This window comes from Sardina pilchardus, chromosome 8 (genome assembly GCF_963854185.1).
Source record: "Sardina pilchardus chromosome 8, fSarPil1.1, whole genome shotgun sequence".
NCBI classification, from domain to species: domain Eukaryota; kingdom Metazoa; phylum Chordata; class Actinopteri; order Clupeiformes; family Clupeidae; genus Sardina; species Sardina pilchardus.
In genome coordinates this window covers 16,782,006-16,806,259 of record NC_085001.1, presented here as the reverse complement: position 1 = coordinate 16,806,259, position 24,254 = coordinate 16,782,006, and the positions used below count along the sequence as shown (strand labels likewise).

General features: G+C 42.2%; 3 protein-coding genes across 8 annotated transcripts; 2 read left to right on the top strand and 1 right to left on the bottom strand.

The window, feature by feature from the left end:
* The first annotated feature begins 1,937 nt into the window (after positions 1-1,937).
* Positions 1,938-14,175, top strand: LOC134088841 (E3 ubiquitin-protein ligase TRIM47-like). Of its 3 annotated transcripts, none has more exons than XM_062542990.1 (10): positions 1,938-2,994; positions 4,221-4,316; positions 4,681-4,797; positions 5,119-5,290; positions 5,501-5,560; positions 5,809-6,279; positions 11,087-11,187; positions 11,816-11,991; positions 12,273-12,324; positions 12,659-14,175. In XM_062542990.1, exons 1-9 carry the CDS (start codon positions 2,407-2,409, stop codon positions 12,280-12,282), a joined length of 1,791 nt encoding a protein of 596 aa, XP_062398974.1. In that variant the 5' UTR covers positions 1,938-2,406; the 3' UTR covers positions 12,283-12,324; positions 12,659-14,175. The 3 variants fall into 3 exon arrangements, with proteins under 3 accessions (XP_062398974.1, XP_062398973.1, XP_062398975.1); XM_062542989.1 differs by having other exon boundaries at positions 4,681-4,914; XM_062542991.1 differs by lacking the exons at positions 11,816-11,991; positions 12,273-12,324; positions 12,659-14,175 and adding an exon at positions 11,381-11,719 and having other exon boundaries at positions 4,681-4,914.
* LOC134088847 (tripartite motif-containing protein 16-like) lies at positions 14,019-20,044 on the bottom strand. 4 transcript variants are annotated; one of them, XM_062543000.1, is made up of 6 exons: positions 19,516-20,044; positions 17,938-18,030; positions 17,595-17,828; positions 17,186-17,318; positions 15,875-15,931; positions 14,019-15,482 (listed from the first exon to the last, which is right to left on the bottom strand). In XM_062543000.1, the coding sequence occupies exons 1-6, from the start codon at positions 19,600-19,602 to the stop codon at positions 14,965-14,967; spliced, it is 1,122 nt and encodes a 373-aa protein (XP_062398984.1). In that variant the 5' UTR covers positions 19,603-20,044; the 3' UTR covers positions 14,019-14,964. The 4 variants fall into 4 exon arrangements, with proteins under 4 accessions (XP_062398984.1, XP_062398986.1, XP_062398987.1 ...); XM_062543002.1 differs by having other exon boundaries at positions 17,186-17,267; XM_062543003.1 differs by having other exon boundaries at positions 19,798-20,044.
* Positions 20,045-20,052: 8 nt separating this feature from the next.
* Positions 20,053-24,197, top strand: srrd (SRR1 domain containing). Its single transcript, XM_062543005.1, has 7 exons — positions 20,053-20,494; positions 20,687-20,727; positions 20,868-21,034; positions 21,501-21,599; positions 21,745-21,896; positions 23,118-23,163; positions 23,673-24,197. Exons 1-7 carry the CDS (start codon positions 20,346-20,348, stop codon positions 23,862-23,864), a joined length of 846 nt encoding a protein of 281 aa, XP_062398989.1. The 5' UTR covers positions 20,053-20,345; the 3' UTR covers positions 23,865-24,197.
* The last annotated feature ends 57 nt before the right edge of the window (positions 24,198-24,254 follow it).

Here is a 24,254-nt window from a genome sequence, read left to right as displayed (position 1 = left end):
TTTTCTTTAATTGAAAATGTTTTTTGTGATAGAAGTGAAAATGTTTTTGTTTAAAGCAGCTTTTTTGATTGAAGTAATGTTTTTTTTTGTTTGGGCCATAATATGGGTAGGACATTTGTGTCTTTATTATTCAATAGAAAAAGATGTTGCTTCAAAGAAAAAAACAAATCAATCAAAACCCCAACTTCAATAGAATGCCAAAACTATTTGAGACCCAAATAATTGCATTTGAACCCTTTTTGTTCTTTGATTGAAAATGTTTTCCTTTTGGAGGTGAAAAAAAGTTTTGAAGTGTTTTTTCTTTTGATTGAATCATTTTGAGACAAACGTACCGCAGAGGGTGGACGCTTTCCCACTGGCAGACATATTTGACTGACAAGGGCATTTTTTTGAGTTTCAATTTTTTTTTTTTGCATTCAAATAGGCTACTTGTTTTCTTTGAATGAATGTGTTTTCTTTGACAGAAGAGAATGTTTTTTTGATTGAAGATATTTTTTTGATTGAAGCACACTTTTTTATGATTGAATAATAAAGAGACAAATCTACCTCCATAGAAAAATAGCATAGAGATTTTGAATCACTGTACCTGTTAAACTCTCACAGAGACGAAGACATCGGAGATGCAGATGTTTTGCTCTACACACTTTTGTCCTGCCTTGGATAGGCCTACTGTGATCTTTGGTAGCCTACAGTAGGCCTATGTCCTTAATAGACCTCTGAAGTTTGCCTATATAAAAAAGCTGCCATCTTTGAGATCCGGTATCTGGCAATTTTTTCAATGGGAAAATGGGGATTTTGAATTATCGCACCTGTTAAACTCTTGTGGGGATGAAGAAGTCTTAAATGCAAACATTTTCCTGAACACACTTTTGTCCTCTGCCTTCTTGTGGATACTGTGATCTCCAGTGCATGAAGCCGGCACACTTTAATTTTTGCTTCCCCAGAGCTAAAAGTTGCATCACAAGTTAGCTCTGTGGTAGCAAAAATCAAAATCTGCCGCCTTCACGTACCGGAGATCACAGGGATATATAAAACTTCAGGGAAACTCCTAAATTTCCGATTTTGTCATCCCTGCAAGAGTTTAACAGGTGTGATAATTCCAAATCCCCATGTTATTTTCCCATAGGAAAAATCGTCAGATATCAGATCTCCTTATTTGGGCAAAGATGCTTTTTTGTAGGTGCACTTCAAAGGTCTATGACGTCCGCTTAACTATTTCCGGGGCACGAGCTGTAGGACCGAGGAGAGATTTATAACCCATTTATAACCCATTTTGAACTTGCAAAAACTACAATCAAATCTGAGATTTGACGACAATCGGGTGAAAGAGACAGATTTAGCCGTCAGTAGCTTGCTCTCAGTGGAACCCTGGTCGAACTGCAACTAAAGCCAAAATGGTAGAATTGTATCTGAGGTGAAAACAGTTGAAAACAAGACGCATCTATTACATTAATGAGTTAATGTATTATTACGCTTCTGTAGGGTGCTGAACTACAGACATTTTCTGTCCCACATGACATTTCAATCTATGTCCAAAACAACAAACTGTTGATGGAGATGGAGTTCTCAATGTGCTGTGTTTGAATCATGGTGAAGTGACAGGACTCTTATGATTGGACAAATTTAGATTGAAGGGGTGATGGGGGGTTGGGGGTGTAATATTTGTACATTTTGTGTCAGAGGAAATGTCTCACATAATATAGCCTACTGTATAAGTCAGATTTGTGTGTGTGTGTGTGTGTGTGTGTGTGTCTGTGTGTGATTTTCCTGAACGGCATGAATATTTGTGTGCAAGTTAGCATTTGTGAGTGTGTTCCAGTGTCTCTGTTAAAAAAAAAACCTCAAAAGAGCAGCAGCAGAGTATAGAGCAGGAAGGGACAGGCAGGATGGGGTGGAGGAGGGGGGAGAAGGGGGAGAAGGTGGAGTGGAGTGGCCAATCTGAGTGCCTGGGAATCCTGAAAGACGGGATCAACGTACAGCATGATCTGAACAGGCTTCATTGGGTGCCTCTCATTCATCTATTTATGCATCCTCCCTTCCTTCCTCGGTCCTCCTTCCCACTGATCTAGATAAAGGATGATGGGGTGGCAACAATGGGATAGTCTATCTAGTGCTAGTTATAGATCAGTGGGAACAAGCCTGGAGGATCGAGCATCAAGGAGAGAGGTTGAGAATGAGTCATTGGCTTCAGGATGAGCACTTCAGGTAGATCTTCTAAAAGGGGCGGGATTGGGAAAGCTCTCTGATCTGATTGGCCACTACTCAACAGCACCACCCTCTCTGATCTTACCCTACCTGTCCTCCTCCTGAACATTCCAATGAAGCAAAACAGAAACAAAACTCAACTCACTCTGCTGCTGCTTCCTACAGTGAGAGTGTGTGCTTGGTGTTGTTGAGAGATAGAAAATGGCGGAAAGGTTTTCTCAGGAGGAAGAGTCTTTCATCTGTCCAATCTGTTTGGATCTCCTGAAGGATCCAGCAGCTATTCCTTGTGGACATAATTTCTGTATGAGGTGCATTCATAGCTGTTGGGATCAGGAGGATACTAAAAGGGTCTACAGCTGTCCCCTGTGCCAACACACCTTCCATCCCAGACCTGTGCTCTACAAAAATCCCCTGATTGCTGAGATGGTGGAGAAATTTAGGAAGACCCGAATTCAGGCTGATCCTCCTTTTGACCATTATGCTGGACCTGGAGATGTGGAGTGTGACATATGCTCTGGGAGAAAACTCAAAGCTGTGAAGTCCTGTCTGGAGTGTGTGCATTCTTACTGTGAAAGTCATTATAAAGCTCACAATGAACTCAATCCTGGAAGAAACCACAAGGTGGTGGATGCCACAGGTCAGCTACAGGAGAGGATCTGTGCCCAACATGGGAAGCCTCTGGAGATATTTTGTTGCACAGATCAAAGCTGTGTCTGTTTTCTTTGTCTGGTGAATGAACACAAAGGCCATAACACCGAGTCTACCTCTGCAGGGAGAAAGGAGAAACAGGTAGGGACAGTTTACACTGGATATTTTCTGTGTTGCGGTCTAACAACACATTGCTTAGTGATGTCGGAATGTAAGTTGTGTGTGTGTGTGTGTGTGTGTGTGTAGGGGGGGTAAACTTGTAAAACCAGATGGTTAACCAAGGCTGCCACCACCCTCATCCTGAGCTGAAAACACAAATTGACACAATACATGCATCTGTTGATCAAACACAGACCTGGGCAAAGTACGGCCCGCGGGCCAAATCCGGCCCGTGGCCTTTCCCAGACCGGCCCGCGTAAGGTCTGTGGAAAAGTAGTCAAGAGCCTGGCATAGAGATAATGCACGCAAATCAACATCGTTGCTTTTATTTTGAAAGCGACTGGTTTCTTTACACCCATACGTTTGTGCGTAGATGCATACGACACCCTCACTAATGTGCTGGTGAGTAGGGTTTCGCATCGACACAATGCTGTTGCATCGGCGGCGTAAACCTGTCAAAGTTTTGTTTGCGTCGCTTATCACCGCAACGGTAGCCAGAATGAACTGCTGCTTGGTGGCGATACGAAGAGTTGATTTCATAACGTTACTGACAGACAGTTTACAATCGGATAACCCCATCAATGTAACCAAAATATGTCTGAGCTTATGTTACCCACAGGTTGCTTGAAGGAGCCAGCTTAACACACAGCAGGGCGAGTTGACCAATCACAGTATTTCTTGTGTGTTAAGTTAAAGCAAAAACTAGGCCTACATTCACAAAAAAGTTTTTATTTGTGAATGTTGATTAATTAGGCTACTGACATAGCCTATATTGTCTGCCCCATTTTTATAGTCTAATTATGTAAAGTTAATTTAATGATGGTCTTTGACAAATTGCTGAGTGTTGATCAAATGGAGGCACAGGCCTATGTTTGTACTGACTCCTTCACATTTTCATGGCCTAATTATACTACTTTTTTGTACCAGTTTTTGTAAATTGAAAAAAAAAAACATATCAATGTCAAAACATTGAAAAATAGGCCTACTTGACATAAATATTGCTGTTTTTACTAATGTTAACTCAATGTACTGAAACAGCCCTCTTACAAATGGTCTGTTCAACAAGATGAACAGAGTATTGTAACAGTTTGTTAATTCAGGACTATAACAATATTTAACTGTATGATACCATAAAGTGTCATATTATCATAGCATATATTATTAGCATCATGATTTGGATCTAATGTTTTTCATCAACATACCTGTAGACGCAGCTGGGGCAGACCCAGAAGAGATTCCAGCAGAGAGTCCAGAAGAGAGAGAGGGAGCTGCAGGAGCTGAGGAAGGCTGTAGAGACTCTCAAGGTGAGTTGGCCTATACTGACAAGCACACAGAAGACAACAGCAGGCTGATTTGAGATTTAAGATTTTATGTGTGCTGTGAACTTTATCACAATGATGCACTACAACTACTGTAGGTCATGGCTGTCAAGACATCACGCCAGCCAGGAAGTATTGTATATCTGACGTTACATTAAAACATAATAGGCTACATATGCTATTTAAATGAAGATGTGTTCCATATCCTTCCGTATCAGACACAGATGTCTGTTTCAATGTCACAGATAGGTACTGTATAGTCTGGCAGGATTTGTCACATGATCTAAATGAGAGTCATTGTGAGCAAGGCTGTGCATCTCCTTCTCTCATCTTTGTGTATGTCCTGCAGAGATCTGCACAGACAGCAGTGGAGGGCAGTGAGAGGACCTTCACTGAGATGATCCGCTCCCTTGAGAGAAGGCGCTCTGAGGTGAAAGAGCTGATCAGAGCTCAGGAGAAGGCTGAGGTGAGTCGGGCTGAAGGAATCCTGAAGCAACTAGAGCAGGAGATTTCTGAGCTGAAGAGGAAAGATGCTGAGATGGAGCAGCTTTCACACACAGAGGACCACATCCATTTCCTCAAGGTATAATGTTATTAATTAATAAAAAAAACAAAACTGAGTTGCAATTCACAGATAATTTACTGAGTTGCATATCAGTGGTACTGATTTCCTGAAATCTCGAGCTATCATACCAAAGGGAGCATTCAAAATTATTCTGGAATTTAATTATTGTCTGTTTCACAGCACAGCCCTAAGAGAATACATTTTGTGTGTTTCTCTCTGCAGAATGTTGTATCAGTCACCAGTGCTCCTTGCAGTACAGTTACAACCAGCACGACATTCAGCCAAAGTTTCTCATTTGTGGCTGTGATGGAATCTGTCTCTGTAGTGAAGGCACAGCTGGAAGAGAAACTAGATGACGTCATCATGCAAGGAGTGGTTAAGATATCTGCAGCAGGTTGGACAAAATGCCAGACATGAGCTATTTATTTTTGGTCCACATCATCCAATCAAGCGCATGCACACGTGCACGTGCGCAGACTCACACACAGACATACGAACACACACACACACAATATAAACATTTAAATACGCTGAAACGATATGGGCAACCATAAGTGGGCCCCTTTCATCTTCACTTCCTTGATGTTCTCTGTTTGGTTCCCAGATACTGATCCAGAACTCCCAGTCAGAAGAATAAACAGGAATGTGACGTGGGCACCGAGCAGTAAGTTATTACTGTGTCACTGGCCATTATCCCCCCCCCCAAACACACACACACACACACACACACACACACACACACACACACACACACACATACACACAGATGGCTGTTCCTGGTATTAGCACTAATCGGTCACACTCATGAGCGATTAGTGCTAACTTATCTTTTCCTCTCTTTTCCTCCCCTCTTACACACTCCCCTGTCCTCTTCTCTGCTCTCCCCTTACCCCCTCACATGATGTGCTATAGTGGAGATGGGAGGTCGCTGCATGCTGGGCAAGGCCCAGTCTGTGGTGGGCCAGCAGACTGACTTGCAACGGTTGCAACGCAGCTGCTCACTGCCCAACTCCGCCAGCAGGGTCATCTCCGAAGCCGTCCCCATCCATCGCACCCTGGACAGACAGTTGATGCCCACTGACGTCCTGGAATCCTCAGCGGAATACGGGGGCTGGGTGGAGGGCCCCCACGTGCGGCCACAGCTGCTGGAGGTGTCGCTGCAGAGTGGGCCTTGTGGGTTCGGCTTCGGCATCTGCGACAGCCCTCTGGGCCAGAGGGTCAGTCAGCTCTTGGACGAACAGAGCTGTTGTGGCCTGCTCAAGGACGACATCATCAAGGAGATCGACCACCGCAACGTGCAGATGCTCAGCCATGCGCAGGTGGTGGGCCTGCTCAAGAAGGTTCCCATAGGGGGCACCGTCACACTCTTGGTGCTCCGAGGAGGTGAGCGAATGAGGGAGAGAAATGCCTGATGATTTCCTGCAGGTTTTACTTTGCCATCCACCTGAATGAGGTGCTTGGTGCATTGATGCTTAGGTGAGAAGAGTAGAAAAGTGTCTGGGAGTCTGGAAGACATAGTAAGTAAGTAAGTAAGTAAGTAAAATTTATTTATAAAGCACATTTACACACAGCATAAGCTGACCAAAGTGCTGTACAGTGAAAGACTAAAAAGGACACAAAATAATACAAAGTAATACAAAGAACATTTGCTAAAACATAGTGTCACAGTTTGGCTCAAAACCATGACAAAATGGAGACAACACGAGGGGTAGTAATAATAATAGTAATAATTTATTAAAGAAAATAGTAGATCTACGAAATGAGAGAATAGTTTAACAAAAGCAAAAACGCCTCAGCCATCGTCTGGCCTGCTGCAGCACAAGCCACCCAGACAGCTCTCACAGGCGGGGTGAGCAGAGAGAGTGAACACTCCAGCAGACTGAACTTTAAGACCACCAACACCGGGCCCAGGTGCAGCAATCAGCAAGCCTGCAAACAGAGAGACAAAGACAGGGACACCTAGTGCCCTGGTGGAGCCCTGCGGACTCTAGAGGACAGTGGCACAGGCACCCATGGTAGAGGGGCCGTGACATACCCCCTCCCATAAGAGCAGGGCTCCCACCAGGCACTCAGCAACAATTACCAATAACTCTACCCCCAAACATGAAACATTTACACCCCCCTACAAAATCACAATAAGAACATTTAACATACTACCTGGCATTTAATATTAACAACTGTGCAAACTCACCAAATCTGAGAAGGTTCCACAAAGCCAACCTACCATCTCCACTAACTACCCAGCAACCCCTGGCGCCTGAGGAAGCAAAGTTTAAGAGTGGGAAGAGGAAAGGGAAGAAGAGGCTCGGGACAATGTCAAGGACAATTTCTGAACCTTTAACATGATAACCAGACAATAACAGTAGGAACAAGGCTAGTACTTCACTGGGCATTCTGCTTTCCAATGTCCCCTACCTTTGCAGTAGTTACAAATCTTATTTGCATCAAACGGTGGGCCCTGAGCAGCCCGATTCAGCTTACCCTGCTGGCACTTCATATCATCCCAACGCTTACCTACTGACTGGGACTTAAAGGAGCCATCCATGTGACCATCATGGGCTCTGTGTGCACGCTCACGGTGTGTTAATACATATTCATCCGCCAGGACGGCAGCCTCTGCAGCGGTCTTTACCCTGTGTTCGCTTAGATAGGTAGCTATGCGACTTGGAACCGAGTTTTTAAATTGCTCCAAAACAATTAAGTCACATAGTGCCTCATATGTCTGAACCTCGAAGGAAGAACACCACCTATTAAAGTGCAATGTTAAATCCCTGGCGAATTCCATGTGCGTCTGCTTACCCGTTTTCTCCCAAGTTCTAAACTTAACGAGTAGTGAAATAATAACATTCAAGACAGGACAGGGCACACAGCACAGAACATATGGAGAAGAAACAGAAAGTACAGGATTAGGGAACAGGAAAGGCCAGGGAGTACAGGTGGGTTTTTAGCCTGGATTTGAAGGCAGAGATGGAGGGGGCGGATCTAATATCCAGGGGGAGCTGGTTCCACAGACGTGGGGCAGCAACAGCAAAGGCTCTGTCACCCCGCTGTTTGAGCCGTGAGCGCGGCACATGTAAGAGCCCTTTGTTGGTGGATCGAAGGGACCTTTGGGTAGAGTGGAGCTGGACAAGGTTGGTGATGTATGCTGGGGCCAGCCCATTTAGTGCCTTAAAAACAAATAATAAAACTTTAAACTGGACCCTAAAAAGAACTGGGAGCCAGTGTAGGGAGGCTAGAATTGGCATGATGTGCTCACGTCTCCTGGTGCCAGTCAGGAGGCGTGCAGCTGAATTTTGGACCAACTGCAGACGTCTGAGTGAGGATTGGGGGAAACCGAGGTAAAGGGAGTTGCAATAATCCAGCCGTGTTGTTATAAAGGCGTGGATAACTTTCTCAAGGTCTTTGTGACATAGGAAGGATTTGAGGCGGGAGATCATTCTGAGCTGGTAAAAACTATTTTTGACAACAGTGCTGATCTGTTTGTCAAGGCAGAGTTCAGAATCAAGAATGACCCCCAGGTTCCTAGCATGGGATTTGACAGATGGGGTAAGATGACCTAGGTTTTGCTCTACAGTGCATCTTGCCTTGGGAGGACCAAAAATTATGATTTCAGTCTTATCACTGTTCAGCTGGAGGAAGTTGTTGGCCATCCAACTTTTAATGTCTTCAAGACAGACCAAGAGTGATTGTATGGAGTCCCTAGATTTTAGAGGCAAGTACAGCTGAGAGTCATCCGCATAAAGGTGAAAAGAGATGTTATGCTTTCTAATGATGTCACCCAGCGGGAGCATGTACAGGCTGAAGAGCATAGGACCCAAGATGGACCCCTGGGGGACCCCATACGAGACAGGAGCAGATGAGGAGGAGAACTGACCAATGGACACAGAAAATGTCCTATGTGTGAGATAGGAACGGAACCAAAGTAGTGCAGAGTCCCTAATGCCCACCAGCTGATCAAGGCGGGTGAGGAGGATGTTGTGATCAACTGTGTCAAAAGCGGCACTAAGATCCAGTAATATCAGAATAGCATTGTCACCTGAATCTAGTGTGAGAAGCAGGTCATTGGTTACCTTAAGCAGGGCTGTTTCAGTGCTATGCAGGGGTCTGAATCCTGACTGGAATGGTTATAGTATGTTATGGGTGGCCAGGAAGGGAGACAGCTGTGACAGAACAGTTTTTTCCAGAACTTTAGAAATAAAGGGAAGCTTAGAGATGGGACGATAATTTTTTAAGCATTTGGCATCAAGGTTGTGTTTTTTAAGCAAGGGTTGGACAACCGCATGCTTAAAACATGCAGGGACAGTGCCAGAGGCAAGGCATGAGTTTCAAATTATCTGAATGGAGGAGCCAACTGTATCAAAGACATCCTTCATAATAGAGGAGGGTATAGCATCATGAGGTGATGTAGTTGGTTTCATGTGGTATACTAAGTCCCTCAGCTCAGTGAAGGAGATCGGTTGAAACTGGTTGAAAATAGCTTCTACACCTGAGCAATCAGGTGGAGTAACAGGAGAAGAGTGGGTAAATAATGACCTAATGTTCTCAATTTTGTTAGTGAAAAACTTTAGAAATTTCTCACAGGTGTCAGTAGATACATCAGCAACTGGAGAATTTGGGGGGTTGATAACAGAGTTTAAAGTACTAAATAAAATGTTGGGTCTGTTTGAGTGTTTACTGATAAGGTCAGAGAGATGCTTTGCTCTGGCTTTTTTTGCAGCTGTCTGGAAAGAAGCTAATGCAGATTTAAACATTTCAAAGGAGACAGTGAGTTGGTCCTTTTTCCATCTCCTTTCAGCTTTACGACATGCCTGCCTGAGAGAGCGTGTGGCATCATCTAACCAAAAGTGAGATTTTAGTTTGGGGCGAGTGTACTTGAGAGGAGCTACAGAGTTAAGTATAGAAGAGCAAGAGGAGTGGAAAAGGGTGACTAGCTCATCAGGGCTAGAGGAGGATGAAGCTGCTGTTGCAATGGAAGAAGCAACAGTTTTACTCAGAAAGCTATCAGAAAACTGAGTTGCAGTAAGAGAGTGTATATGGCGGGAATAACGGCCCTGAGCTGTAGCAGTTTGCAGGGGACTGGAGAGGGTGATGTCAAACATAATAGGCTTATGATCCGAAAATGTAGCATCCTCAATCACAATATTTCCAACAGTTAAACCATAAGACAAAATGAGGTCAAGTGTATGTCCCAGTTTATGAGTAGCTTTATTTATGTGTTGCGTAAAGCCAAGTGCGTCTATTACACCACGAAATTCGCTAACCAAAGGTTTGTCTGGACAGCAGACGTGGATATTAAAATCGCCAAGTATGAGAAGACGATCATATAATGACACAAGATTGGAGAGAAAGTCCGAGAATTCGGTGATAAAGTCTTTGTCAGGCTTAGGGGGCCTATAGATCAGTGCGCAGACCAGTGGGGACTTAACAGAATCCACAATTACGCATTGCTGTTCGAAGGTGGAGAAACCCCCTGCAGCAAGTGTGCGTAATTTAAAGTTTTTCTAAAAACAAGAGCCACACCGCCTCCTCTTCCGACGCACCTCGGCGTGCTAATGAACGAACAGTTCGTTGGGCAAAGTTCACCGAAAACAGAAGACTGGCCAGCTCCAGCACCGATCCATGTTTCGGTTAAAAACAGGAAATCCAAGTTGTGACGAGTGAAAAAGTCATTTAAAATGAAAGTCTTGTTAGACACAGACCTGCTGTTGATCAAGGCCACTTTTTCACTGGAGTGAACCGCGGCCTGGGGGCATCGGGAATATTCCAAAGGGCGAATGTTCAGGGAGTTCACCCCGCCGCTACGGACACGCAGTCTCGGTCGAGCAGGGCTGACAGGCGTTTGGGGCCGATGGTGGATGATGGATACATGGCAGGAGTACCTCCGATCCCACGAGCGACATACTGCTGTTGAAGTCATTTTTTACTTCACGCTTTGATGTTTGATATTAAGAATAAGATACAGGGAAATCATATCCAGTCCTATCCAAATCTTATAAACGTGTGTGTGTGTGTGTGTGTGTACCAACTTCCTTGGTGTGGTTAATATAAATGAACTAATTTAGTTGTCCCAAAACAGTATAGTCAGAATTTTGGCAAGACATTCCAGCATGTGTTTGATTCAGATTTAAGCACATTCTCAAGCAATTATATTAATTTGTGTTGAAGTGTCTGACGTCTTCCCCTTCTCCAGCCTTGGCTGTGAACACTGTGAATTTGGATGTGTTCATCACACGGGACGAGGAGTCAGGCTTTGGCCTAAGAATCTGTGGAGGAGAAAGACCCGGGCAGGCCGTGAGTATTTCTGGCGTGAACCTGAGCAGGCAGCTCACCTTTTAAAGATGGCCCATATCACTATACTATTAGAGCTGTCATTGTCTTGAAAATGAAAATGCTGCCAGCGTACTCCATGATTAAGAATGACTGCCATTCAACTGTAACATGGAGACCAGACGATTCTGAGAGCACATTTTGAATTCATATCCAGATCTCAGAAACGAATCACAACCAGCATGGAGCAAGCTTTATACGATGACAGACAGAAGAGGGTGGTTGGCACATTGGCATCAATTGGTATTGCTTTCTTGCTATACTCCTAGATGGATTTCTATTTGGCTTGGTAGATCTTGGGACGCTGTCAACCTTAAAAGTAGACGTGTTTCATTTCACTGCTGGTTATGCTTGGAAAGAAAAACTGTGTCCAGGCCAGTTCTCAGTTGAGAATTGGATTGGTGTCAGCCATGCTAATTAAATTGCAAAATGAAATATTTGAGAGCAATTTTTTTATAAATATAAATGTGTTTATTGAAATATCAAATCACACATACTCTATATGTTTACGTGTATTTATTTATTTTACATACAGTATATTTAAAAATACTCCTGTAACATAAGCGTGTTTGTGTGTGTGTGTGTGTTTCAGGTGTATATTGGGACGATCATACCATATGGAGCAGCAGAGCGGGACGGCCAGCTTCGGGCAGGGGATGAGCTCATCTGCATTGACAGCACATCCATCACTGGCTACTCACACAAGCAGGTGGTGGACCTCATGACCAATGCCGTCCGCCGTGGTCATGTCATGCTCACTATACGCCGGTAAGCTGGGGAGGTGATTGTGTGTGTGTGTGTGTGTGTGTGTGTGCAGCTGTAGGTTAAACCACAGATGCCAATGATACAGCAATTAGGCTTAAGAAGCCACATAACTTAAAATCATGTTTATCTCTGAAATGCAGCCAAGCTATAGTGACTGAGCAGGAGGTTAAAAGTATGGTTGAAAGTACTGTATACCTCTACTGATGTGATTTTAAAAAAATGAGCTGTGATGTTTATGCAATTTATGTTATTTAGTCATTGAAATGATATGTTTTATGTCTCAGTAAAATCTAGGCTGTCTTACTGAACTAGTGAGCAGATAGGAGTTCTCACAGTGTAAGTTTGTCACAGACACACAAATACACTCTTCAGACAAACATACTGTATTCTGTCTTTCTCTCTCTCTCTCTCCTTCGGTCTCGGACACATACACACACACACACACACACACACACACACACACACACACACACACACACACACACACACACACACACACACACACACACACACACACACACACACACACACACACACACACACACACACACACACACACACACACACACACACACACACACACATATACACACACACACACACACACACACACACACACACACCTTTCAAAAGTGAACTAAGCTTGTCCCATCTTCTTCTCATTTATTAGCCTTGCCTGGATCCAAATACAGCGGTGAAAACCCGAGAACAGGAGAGAAGGTAGAGCCAAAGTCAAGTCATAATATCCTGATAATCAAGAGATCAGAATGAAAATGTGGAGCGTTTTCCTCCAAAGATGAGTTCTTATGGCCACAACCATCATTCTCTCAGTCTCTAACGGACGGAGACCACCTTGACTATGCAACCTCAGGCAACTGCAAAAAGGACTGACAAACATATGTATCTGTGTTATATGTATTAAACTACCCCATCCACCTGATGCCAAATCAGATAGAGTTGACACCAGGGGCAGAGCCAAATGGGGGGCAAAAGCCACCCCCGGAATCCAGTAGGGGATCCCAAGGGCCACCCCACCGAGGTGTGATTGGGATTGTCAGCATGAAACGTCATGAAAAGCCAAAAACACGTTTTTTACATTGATTTAATATAATCATAATGTTAAGGCTATATTTACGGGGACACATTGCGATGTTATGAATGCCCTGTGTCACTGAACCATTTTCTACCATTGTAATGAAGTTGTTCTCCATGCACATCTAGCTTATATAGTAGGAAAACAGGAATACAGTGGAAAACCGCCCTACTGCTTTACTTGAAAATACTATCTTTCGTGTTGCATTGCATCTTTGAAGTTATGTGATTCAGATGTTCTACCAAAAATTAAGGTATATATTTGTTACTTCATATGTCTGCATTTTCAAATATTAATGACATAAAAAAGTTTGCCTATTTAAGACATAAATATGTATTGTTTTACGTTTTACTTGTCTTGTTCATGTGCCACTCCTCTCTGAGTCTGTGCTCCAGCCCGGCCAGCCAATCAGTTTTTTTTCTAGAATCTACTGCCACTGGTTCACAATGGAAAGTGCTATAATGAGAGACTGAGAGGGGTGAATTCTGATCCTTTACTTAAGCAAGAATATAAATACAGCAATGCAAAAATACTCTATTAAAAGAACATATCCTGTAAGAAAAGTACAGCGAAACATGGCACGTGAATGGAATATTTAAGTAGAAGTTTGATACCTCTGTGTATCAAATGACGTTATTGGATCAACAGTGTTGAAAGATTAGCGAGTAAGCAACATTTTACAGTTGTAGAGGTGAAACTTCAACATTACTTTTTAAAACTGTTTCATACTGTACAGTATGCAGGGACAACAGATAAATCTGAGAGGTCATGAAATGATGTATGGATCACTTGAATATTCACTGAAATGAAATCATGTGTGGAGTTTAGAGGGACACATCCCAGTTCGATGTAGATTTTATCAACTCCTGGACATGAAATGTGTACAGTATATGTGTTTGTGAGACATCAGAAGCCCAAGTGGTAGGAAATAACTGGCTTGTACTTTACAAGTGTGTTTTATTTTAGTAACCAATGCTGTAAAATATGCGTGGAAGAGTACATAGTACCATACTGTATTTTCCTGTGGAATGTGTTTTAATAAATTCAAATGGAAATAAATAAAAAACGAAATGGAAATAATCCACTAAAGCATATGTACAGTAGGCTACCCATCAATCTCAATGTTCTCTTTTCTCTTTTAGTTGTTTTCACTGCCAAGCTCCATGTGATGTCACATGAATACACAATGTCTGTTTGCACATTTTGGAATGTGTTGCAGGCATCAATTTCAAAATTAACGCATATCATAGTTAGGTAAAACATGAAATGCCTTTCATTTCATGCTTTATACCATTTTGTTAATCAAGGTAATCTAACAAATTACTGCAAAAAAAAATTACCTGTTTTTATTTGCATTTTGGTCATTCTAAATAAATGCCGTGTTTGTCTTCAGTATTTTCCTACACTTGATCAAGATGCAACATAATTTCCAGTAGTGAAATTCTTTAGTCTCAGAACCAGTTCAACTTAGTAGTAATATAAATAGGAACATTAAAGTAGTATTTACATCATCAAGTCAAGTCTGAAGTGCAAAGACCTATAAAGCATATAAGATACAAAGGACATGTAAACTAAAGTGGCTCGGAGATTTAGTAGATGATACCTATTCCCAACATGTGGTCCTACCTGAGTGTCATAACAGTTTACTGATGATGCAAACAAACTTCTCTAGACAAACATAAGACAGGCTGGGTGAATACGGTCTTAGTTCCTTTTGTTTATATCTGAGTCACAATAGCTTCACAGATGAGGTGCTGTGTAGCATTTGTATAAAGCATACAAAAAAACTAATTACAGATAGCAAGAATGTGAAGAAACAAAAAGTTTCAAAAACTAAAAGCCTATGGAACTTGACATCTGGATTAAGTGTCTATATATCTCTGTCACAACAACTTAACCAACGACCTAAAGCCAACCAAAAACCCAGGGTAGAGCGTATGAGTGAATGTAGTCTGAACTCGGTGCATGAGGGTCATTGTGTCAGAGATGCTGTAGAAGGCCAGAGCTCCTGCCCTGTGATCCACGTACACTCCTATTTTTTTCGAACTGCAGACTACAGGGAGTTTAGTCTCTTCATCGTTGTGTCTGAAAGAGGAGTTGGAGCTGAAAAGCATCAGACTCCAGGATTGGTCATTGCCTCCAAACACACACTCACTCCCTCCTTTCCTGCGAATGCTTTTATAAGAGACTGCTATATCAACCGCATTTTCCCCATTCCACTCAACCTCCCAGTAGCAGCGTCCAGACACTCCCTCTCTACACAGTACCTGAGGCCAATCAAATCTCTCTGGATGATCTGGATATGACTGGACCTTAGGTCTCCATTCCACGCTCCTGTTCTCCTGAGAAAGGTGGAGTTCTCTGTGTGCTGTGGTTGGATCCAGTGTGAAGGGAGTGAAATCTGTTGGGATTGAAGCCAGTGCTTATTTATTATTTATTATTATTCAGTATTTATTTGTCTTTTGTGTGTGTGTGTGTGTGTGTGTTTGAGGTGAGTCCTTTAATAATGACTTACAAGTATGAGTCTGTGTGCATGCGAAATGCATTGAGTACATGTATTCATTTGACTGTATGGGTGTGAGTGTGAGTGTGAGTGTGAGTGTGAGTGTGAGTGTGAGTGTGAGTGTGAGTGTGAGTGTGAGTGTGAGTGTGAGTGTGAGCGTGAGCGTGAGCGTGAGCGTGAGCGTGAGCGTGAGCGTGAGCGTGTGCGTGTGCGTGTGCGTGTGCGTGTGCGTGTGCGTGTGTGTGTGTGTGTGTGCGTGTGAACTTGCATTGCTCGCAAGCCCAACTTACACTGTAGGAAATCCTCTCTGGTCACTGGTTCAGGTAAGACAGCCTGGACATCAGACACTGGGCAGAAAACATTACAACCAATTACAATCAGTGAGCAGTGCAGAAAAAAAATAGCCTGGTTAGCACCAGACCGTTACCTTATCTCAATTGAAATCGAGATTGGTCTGGACAAGGTTCATTCAACTCCTATTTCCAAGCAGAATCACTAACAGACAACGATCAAAATGCCTCTGGTTGCAATTGTATAACCTAAAACAAATCACAACAATGAAGGAGATGACATGCAAACCAATGAAAAAAAAAAAACATCTCAACATCTTTTTGTTTTTTCAAAAACTGCTTCAATGTCATCATGTTATCGGGTTTTAAGAACATTAGAAATGGGAGTGAATGACCTCTTTGCCAGACGGACCTGCAGAGCAAATTCAAATTTGCCAAAGGTTTGTCTGGGTTTTCCCAGGTTGGCAAAAAAAAAACCAGGATGTTAATTTTTACATCATGTCAGAATAAATTAAGACAAGGTGACATTTGAGTATCCCTTTGCTTTAATCTGAAAGGACTCTGGGATCACTGACCAGTTAAGATGGAGATTCACTCAAAGAAGCGTTCACCCTCATTAGGAGAGTAAGGAAGAAGACCTTCAGGTCTTGATAGTCTGAAACTATTCAATAATACAACCCAACTGCAGATATCATATGCGAAATCATTTGGTTCATTACTATGCACTTATGTACTATGTGTTTGTTTAGGTATGTGTGTATGCTTGCAGAAAACAACACATAAATGTTTTCTTCTGAACATTAACCTAATTCTGATCTTAACTAGCCTCACTTTAAAAAAAAAAAAATTGAACTTAAAATATAAAAATCTAGTATACAATATATGCCATGGTACCTCATAGGCCCATATATTTAATCTCTTCATTTTAAACTAGAGCCCAGGGGTCATGCAAGCAACTTGGATATGATTTTGGCAGATCTGACTGGTACCCTGTTTATTGCCTGCTACGTCTCCTAAGGCATGATAGCTGTCATTTAGCCAACAATTTAATCCAAAGTGACTTTACATCCGTAAATTATTACAAAGGTCTCTCTCCTCAGAGCACATTGGGGTGAAGTGCTTTGGTCAAAGGCACAACTGTAGCAGCTGGCAATTAAACCCACCATTTTTCTGGCTACGGCATGCTACACCAGCACCTAAGCCATTATATGCTATCACCATCTCACATTTTCACAGATCCTAGAATTTACCATTTCCATGTTTTCACAAAGTAAGACAGGAGACTAAACTCATGGCAGGAATGCCACCAACCTGGAGATATCTTCATGACTTCCTGCTTGCAGAAGTCTTCCAGCTGTTCTTTTAGTGTGGAGACAGATTTCTCTGTAAGGCTCTGGTTGATAGTGATACAGGATAAGTCTTTAGATCGATGGTCACTCACAAACTGGAAGGTATTTAGAGGGAAATACAAAAAAAAATGCAGAGGGATGACTGGAGGCAAAATTAATTTCAAGTTTCTTGATGTACATCTAAAGAATGACCTCCTCAAGCCAGCCTGGTTTCAACTGGTAGCCTCTATATAGTGTCTATAAAGTTATATAATGATTTTGCATGTGTTTTGTGAGCAAGAAAATGGACTGAATAGCTGTGACTAATGATTCATTAAAACACACACAATATCCAACATGGGTATCATAACTAACCATACATCAACAGTTACCTTGAGGACATGGATGTTATCCTTTGTATGTAAAAGCTGCTCCATCTCAGCATCCCTCCTCTTCAGCTCAGCTATCTCCTGCTCAAGTTGCTTCAGGAGGCCTTCAGCCCGACTCACCCCAGCCTTCTCCTGAGCTCTGATCAACTCTTTCACCTCAGAACGCCTTCTCTCAATGGAGTAGATCATTTCGACGAAGATCCTCTCACTGTCCACCACTGCTGTCTGAGCAGAGCTCTGTTAGGACACACACAATGTAGAGTGGTTCATCTAAAGTGAAGGAGCAATAGACTCGTATTTGACGGACTAGAGCCACCTGCCCTATCCTGTTCAGTGGGCTACTCACCTTGAGTGCATCCACAGCTTTCCTCAATGCCTGGAGCTTCTTCTCTTTCATCTGGATTCTCTGCTGGATTTTATGGGTCTCCCTGAAGTGTGTCTATGATGAACAAAATACATATGATCAACACTGAAAATTGTGATCATAGATTTTTTTTTTCCATCTTTATTTTAAAAACAAAACAAAATATAAGGCATTACCTGATTATAGCCATAGTTTCTCAGACTTAGACAGCAATCACTCAAACTCATTATCAAAGTTGTCTACAATTCCTTTCATTAGGATGTGGTGAAATAAATGGTCTTTGGAAAAAGGAGAACAGGAAGGAAGCATTGATAACTTGTTGTGGGCCTACCACAAATTTGTCTTGTGAACTTAAAATGAAAATAAACCTGTCAAGTCACAAAGATCTGAGATGTCTAAGCAGATTTTAGGCTACAACTGAGTCATAGTGTCAACCACTGTAGGTTTTACAGCTAGATATAGCCTACTGTAGCTCTGCCACAGGCACTTAGTCCCACACTCACCTAATAAATTAGTTTTAGGCTAAATAGAGCTCCCCAGTCCCGCCCCTCCTCCGAGAGAGGTGCTTGTCCGGAAGTAAAATTCTCATTCATTTCTCCCATTGACTTCTGGAAAAATTCGGATATATAGAGTTTTAGACCATGCCTTAGGCTAACCAGCTACGATGTGACTCATAAGCATATAACTTATAATTTCGAGTGAAAAAATGAACAGAAAATGTAAAAAAAGCGAAAGGTACAAGACTGTGTACATATCTTAAATTCCGAGATAGAAAACTCAAATCCCAGGATGCTTTGCAAACGTACACACATTTCCAACATTTGCAGCCTAAAGATAGTTTAACATGGTTCCATATTAATCTGAGAAAAGAAGATGATTACTTCCTACCGTTTCCATTGAGTAAATTCAACCTTCAAGATGAGAAAACCGTTATTTTTCGGAAGACCACACATCGGTCCTGATCAGCCCTGCAGCCATTTTAAGTTTGGAAGTTCCAGCGAGACGAAGCTGGACGATAGGCGCGGGAAAAGCTGAGTACAGTTTGTTTGGCATTGCCATGGCAACGGCGATCTCTACCAATCAAAGGCTCTGCTTTCACCAGTTTTACACGTTAGGGTGTCGGGTAGTGTAGTACTCTCTCGTTAAATCGTGAATAAAGCATTGTTTTCTCAAAACAAGGTTGATGCCCCCATTAACTTTTGACATCTATATGAGCAGGTATAATCGCTTAGTCACATCGTAGCTGGTTTTAAGTCTACCATGGACGGTTACGATGTTATGGCTTATTCTCCAATTGTCAATGGAGAAATTGTATTGGATTTTTACTTCCGGACAAGGCTGTGGGCGGGACTGGGGAGCTCTATACCGTGAGCGATTGAGAAGTGTTACAAAATATCTACCAAACAAAGAACATTAGTATAATGTTGACCTAACACCAAGTGCAGTTCTAGCAGGGAATAAACGGATTTGTTTTCCAAATAGCTTGTTTGCTTCACCCTGCATGTCGACGTTCAAGTTGTAGATAGCTTGTAAGTGGAACCTGTAACTAGACCTTCCTACCTTTCTCTCTGCTGCAGATAGAATTGTGTGATGGTCTCTGAGTTCGTCCACCATCGAACACGTGAAAAAGTCTTGGTTACTTGACATGGCATCAGTCACAGATAAGGTATTGTTTTGGGCAACGCAGCAATAGTTCTACTTTCGTTTTTTCCCGTCAATTCATGGCGCAACTTCCTCCGTAAAATGTTCAAAAACATGCATTTTCAATTCTGAAAAAAAGTAACAACGCGATGTGTGGACGATGTGATCTGTCGTTAATTAAGAAAACACACTATTCATTACCGTTTACGCTATTGGGTTTAAATCGAAGTTGGACTGCTCCTCCACGGTCTGAACACCAAACAAATATGTTCAAATTCCATGCAACACAGATACAAAATGAAACAGTTCAGAGTTCAGATGGGTGGTGGTGGTGGTGGATGCATGCTCTAAGCATTACGCCTTATCTGTTTAATTGTCAGTAAAGAATAATGAAGCTAGCTAGCCTATCTAGAGACCTGTTAGGCTATGGGCTGTAAAATAGTCACAAAATCAAACGAGAGACAGAACTTTTATTTTGAACGCTTGGTAACCTTTATTTTGACGTAAAATGTGACGACAGAATTCAGGAAGCTGGTTTTGTAAACACGTGAAGTCGCTGCCTTGATGCCTGAATGGTCTCAGTTGTTGAAATAACTTGGTAATTGAATACGATTAAATTTGCCATAGACTGGATAGGTTACACAACTCAGTTGAACCTAGACTTTAACATTAGCCTACGTGTTAAAAGGTATGGCATCGCGTGCTTTCATCTGCCTCCTCTTTTGCTTCACCGATGATCTTACTGAGTGATGGCTAGTGACAATGAGTGGCAGGTAGCAGGGCGGCGTAAAGGATCCTCAAGTAGAAAGAAGAAAACACCAACTGTGTGTGCCGTTGATCTTCCAGTCCCTGAAGCCGGTGACAGCCATCGAGATCAGCAACGTATCATTCAGGCCGTGTGAGTATTACACACTTTTTGGTGTCTAGTGGCTGTTAGGTAAACGAAAACAGCATTCCAAAACTACATCTGCGTCGCATATCTGCTGTAGGCTAGTCAGTATCCAAACATACACCATGCCTCATATACAACAGACTAACTTACCGTTTATCTTTTATTGTCAGTGTTTGAATCTCATATCTCTTCCCGTAGGAATGAACTGAGAGGGGAGGACTTCTGGTCAGAATGGAAAGGTTAGTAGTGTCTCTTTCCTGTCTGTCTCCATTTCGTTCAAGCACAGATTGGTTTGGCCAAACTGCCAAACTGTCAGGCAAGTGTTGATGCCGAAATTGTACTTTGAAAGATTATCTTTTTATAATCTCATCATTCACAGATCTCCTAACGGGACGGCTGTCCAACACTGGGCCCTGTAGGGGTCAGACAGGTGTCCAGAGTGAACGCCTGCAGGACTGTGTGTGTTACGGCCTGGGCAGCTTCTCCACATGTGTGTCTGCACGCTATCAACTGGCCTTACTACTTCTCCTGCTGGATGCCCTAAAGGTGTGTACCAAATAGACACCAGGTATTTCAAGTGTGGCTTAGTCCTATAGCTATGGCTTTGCTTTACCAAGGAAATAAAGCTACAAGGCTTCTAATAATGATATTGTTGTAAAATGATAATACCCACCTGGCATGCACTTTGAAACATGCCTGCATATAGTTTAGACCCAAACATAAATTATGACATGCTCCTTCGCGTAAAGAGCAGGCTACACTTACAGTACGCTTGCCCCTGAGTTTATTTTGAATAGTTGCATATGTGCATGAGCTCTTGAACACACACACACAGTGAAAACATTTTGGTCTTGAATGCTTTTGCGTGAATAGTGACTCAAATGGGTCCATCTGACAATTGATAAAATCCATAAGGCGTCTGAAAAAAAATGTTTGGAAACAGAAGTATATTGATACAGTGTTCAATGTATGCAAAGTATTGTCCTGGTTACTCACTAGGTTCACTCTGCAGATCCCAGTGGAGCGCTGCAGTGTGTATGATCCTGTGTTCTCACTGACGGAGTGTGAGACACTTAGAGCTCTGGGATTTTCAGTACTCACAGAAAATGAGGTGAATAAAACACAAATGCTCACTTTCCCTCTCTCATCTGCAAGCTTTGCAAGCTGCAGGTGACACTCAGATTTATATTTAAAGTGAATTGAATCTTTGTTGTTTGTTTGTTTAACATTAACCCTGTGGCATGGATGTGTTTTAGGAAGGCAAGCGAGTTGTGCATCAGCCAACACTCCTTTACCTGATGCATTGTGGGAAGGCTCTGTATAACAACCTGCTCTGGAAGAACTGGAGCTCTCAGGCCTTGCCCAAACTCCTCATCGTAGGCAACAGTTTCATTGGCATTCAAGAAAGGTGTGTCCTAACTGACCGTTGTTGCCAAAAACTGAATGAGAGATTAAACAAATCTACACCGTCCTTGTCTAAAGTAATATTTCAGGCAGAATTTGCATTAATGTAGATAATATCTACAGTATGAATCACCAGCAATTAATTCTTAATATATATATATATATATATATATACTAGGGCCGGGACTTTAGCGCGTTAATTACGATTAATTAATTACACAAACATTAATGCATTAAAAAAATTGACGCATTTTAATCGTATGCCTATTTATTTTTGCACCGCGGAACGTTTCTCACTGGATGAGTTTCAGACGGACCGATTATACTGGAGCACCAAGTAACGCGCATGAGTTCGGTTCAGACAAAACAAACCACAGTGGCACAGTGAACATGAACAAAGAAGCTGATGTGACCGCTTTGGTTGGCCCCGTGGATGGGAAAGACAAAAAACGAACGGATGGAAGCGTAGATGTGTGCAACCTATGCAACAAGGACGTATCACCGCAGGTATCACCTCAGTGCAAAACATAAAGCAGCTAGCTGCTAGCGTGGACAAAGTGACTTGAGGGAAACCTCTGAGCTTTATTTATTAAACAAATAGCAACCGAGTTGCTGTTACAACCACAACTCACGCTTATAACAGTAATCCACCGAACCTAATTCCATGTCCAACTTTCATAGACCTAAAAGAAACTTCACACTCAGAACCGCATACAAACACACACGCACACACGTAAACTCCGCCCCCCAGTTCCCCTTAAAGGGACACAACAATTTCATGAACTCAACTCAAGGTAACAGGTGACACAATTAACAGGATATCACAGTATTATAGTTTACAGAAGGCCTACCTATCTATAGGCTATATGGATTTCTGAAAATGTACTATTTCTAAATATGGTATTGCTACACTTTATGGCAAAAATTGCACTGGTCTGTTGGACTTATTAATAAACAATATTTTTGTTGCTTAAGCTTAGGCCTATGTATTCAGTCATTATCCAATAGTAGGCTATACTAAAAATCCATGTGAAAAAAAAATTCTTCTCACTGTTCTCAGGTCATATATTCATATACAATTAAAATGCGATTAATTTCGATTAATTAATTACAAAGCCTCTAATTAATTAGATTATTTTTTTTAATCGAGTCCCAGCCCTAATATATACAGTATATATTCATCCAATTCCTTTGCAATTTAAACATGTGTGTGTGTTTCCCATAGAATGCTGCAGAGGGAGCTCCAGAGGGACTATGCTTACCTGTGCACTGTATCCTTTCACTCAAACAATTACAACACAATTCCAAGTACATGTGTTAGTGACCTATCAGTCAGTTAACTAGGTTAATAGGCCTCCTAAAAGAAGAGCCCTGTATCTTTGCTTTGTTAGGATAATGAAGTCATAGATTTTCTATAAGGGGGTGTGCTACTGTACATACTTTTCCACTATATTTGTATACTTTAAATCTTTGTTGTGTTCTGTCTGCAATGTGTAAGGAAGGATCTTAATAGCCATCATGCAAGTCAATGCTTCCTTTTCAACCAGCCGTGCAGGGGCATATTTCAGAAGCAGTTGTGCATCTGCCAAGTCTTGCGGTTCTTGCTTCTGGAAATGTGACACAGAAGCAATGCGATGCAAATATATCTCATGGAAAAGAGGACTTACTCTTAACACTTATTAAGGCACTTACTTGGAGCCCACTCCAGCTTCTGTTTACAATTCTGTAACTTTAAAAAAAAAAATGTAATTAGGACCTTGACCACTGACACTGTTGCCAGGCGATGAGTGTGTGCGAGGAGACAGCCCTGCCCTGCTCGCAGCGTTTCCTGGATGTGTTCAATGACACGGCACTGATCTGCTTCACCCCTCAAAGTCTCAGCCAACTCCCAGAATCCACCTGGGCCGACCCAGAAGAACCACAGTACCAGCACTGCCCAGATCTAGAGATCATCAGGAGAGAGCGGAGATAACAAGAAGAGAGAGTGTGTGTGTATGTGTTTGTGTGTGAGAGAGATATAGAGAGCGAGAGAGCGAGAGAGCAAGAGCGTTTCTAGTTGTTCTGTTGACCTTGGTTTATCTGAGTCATTTAACCCAAATTGGTCTTAGCCATAACTGTGGGGAAGTTCACAAATGTTATGGTTTGGGGTGACCGTTTTAGTGCTACAGTATATTATGTGAATACCATGGTATACAGGATACAGCGCATTGACTGCTTATTCTCTGTCATTTCATGAGTTTTGAAATAATGATGGCTTCAGCAGGAGGCTGCATTCAAAATAAACAACAGAGTAAGATTTCAGAAATGTTCAGTGTAACTTTGTCTTGCTTTGTAACAAAAATGCATTGAGACTGCATAATTT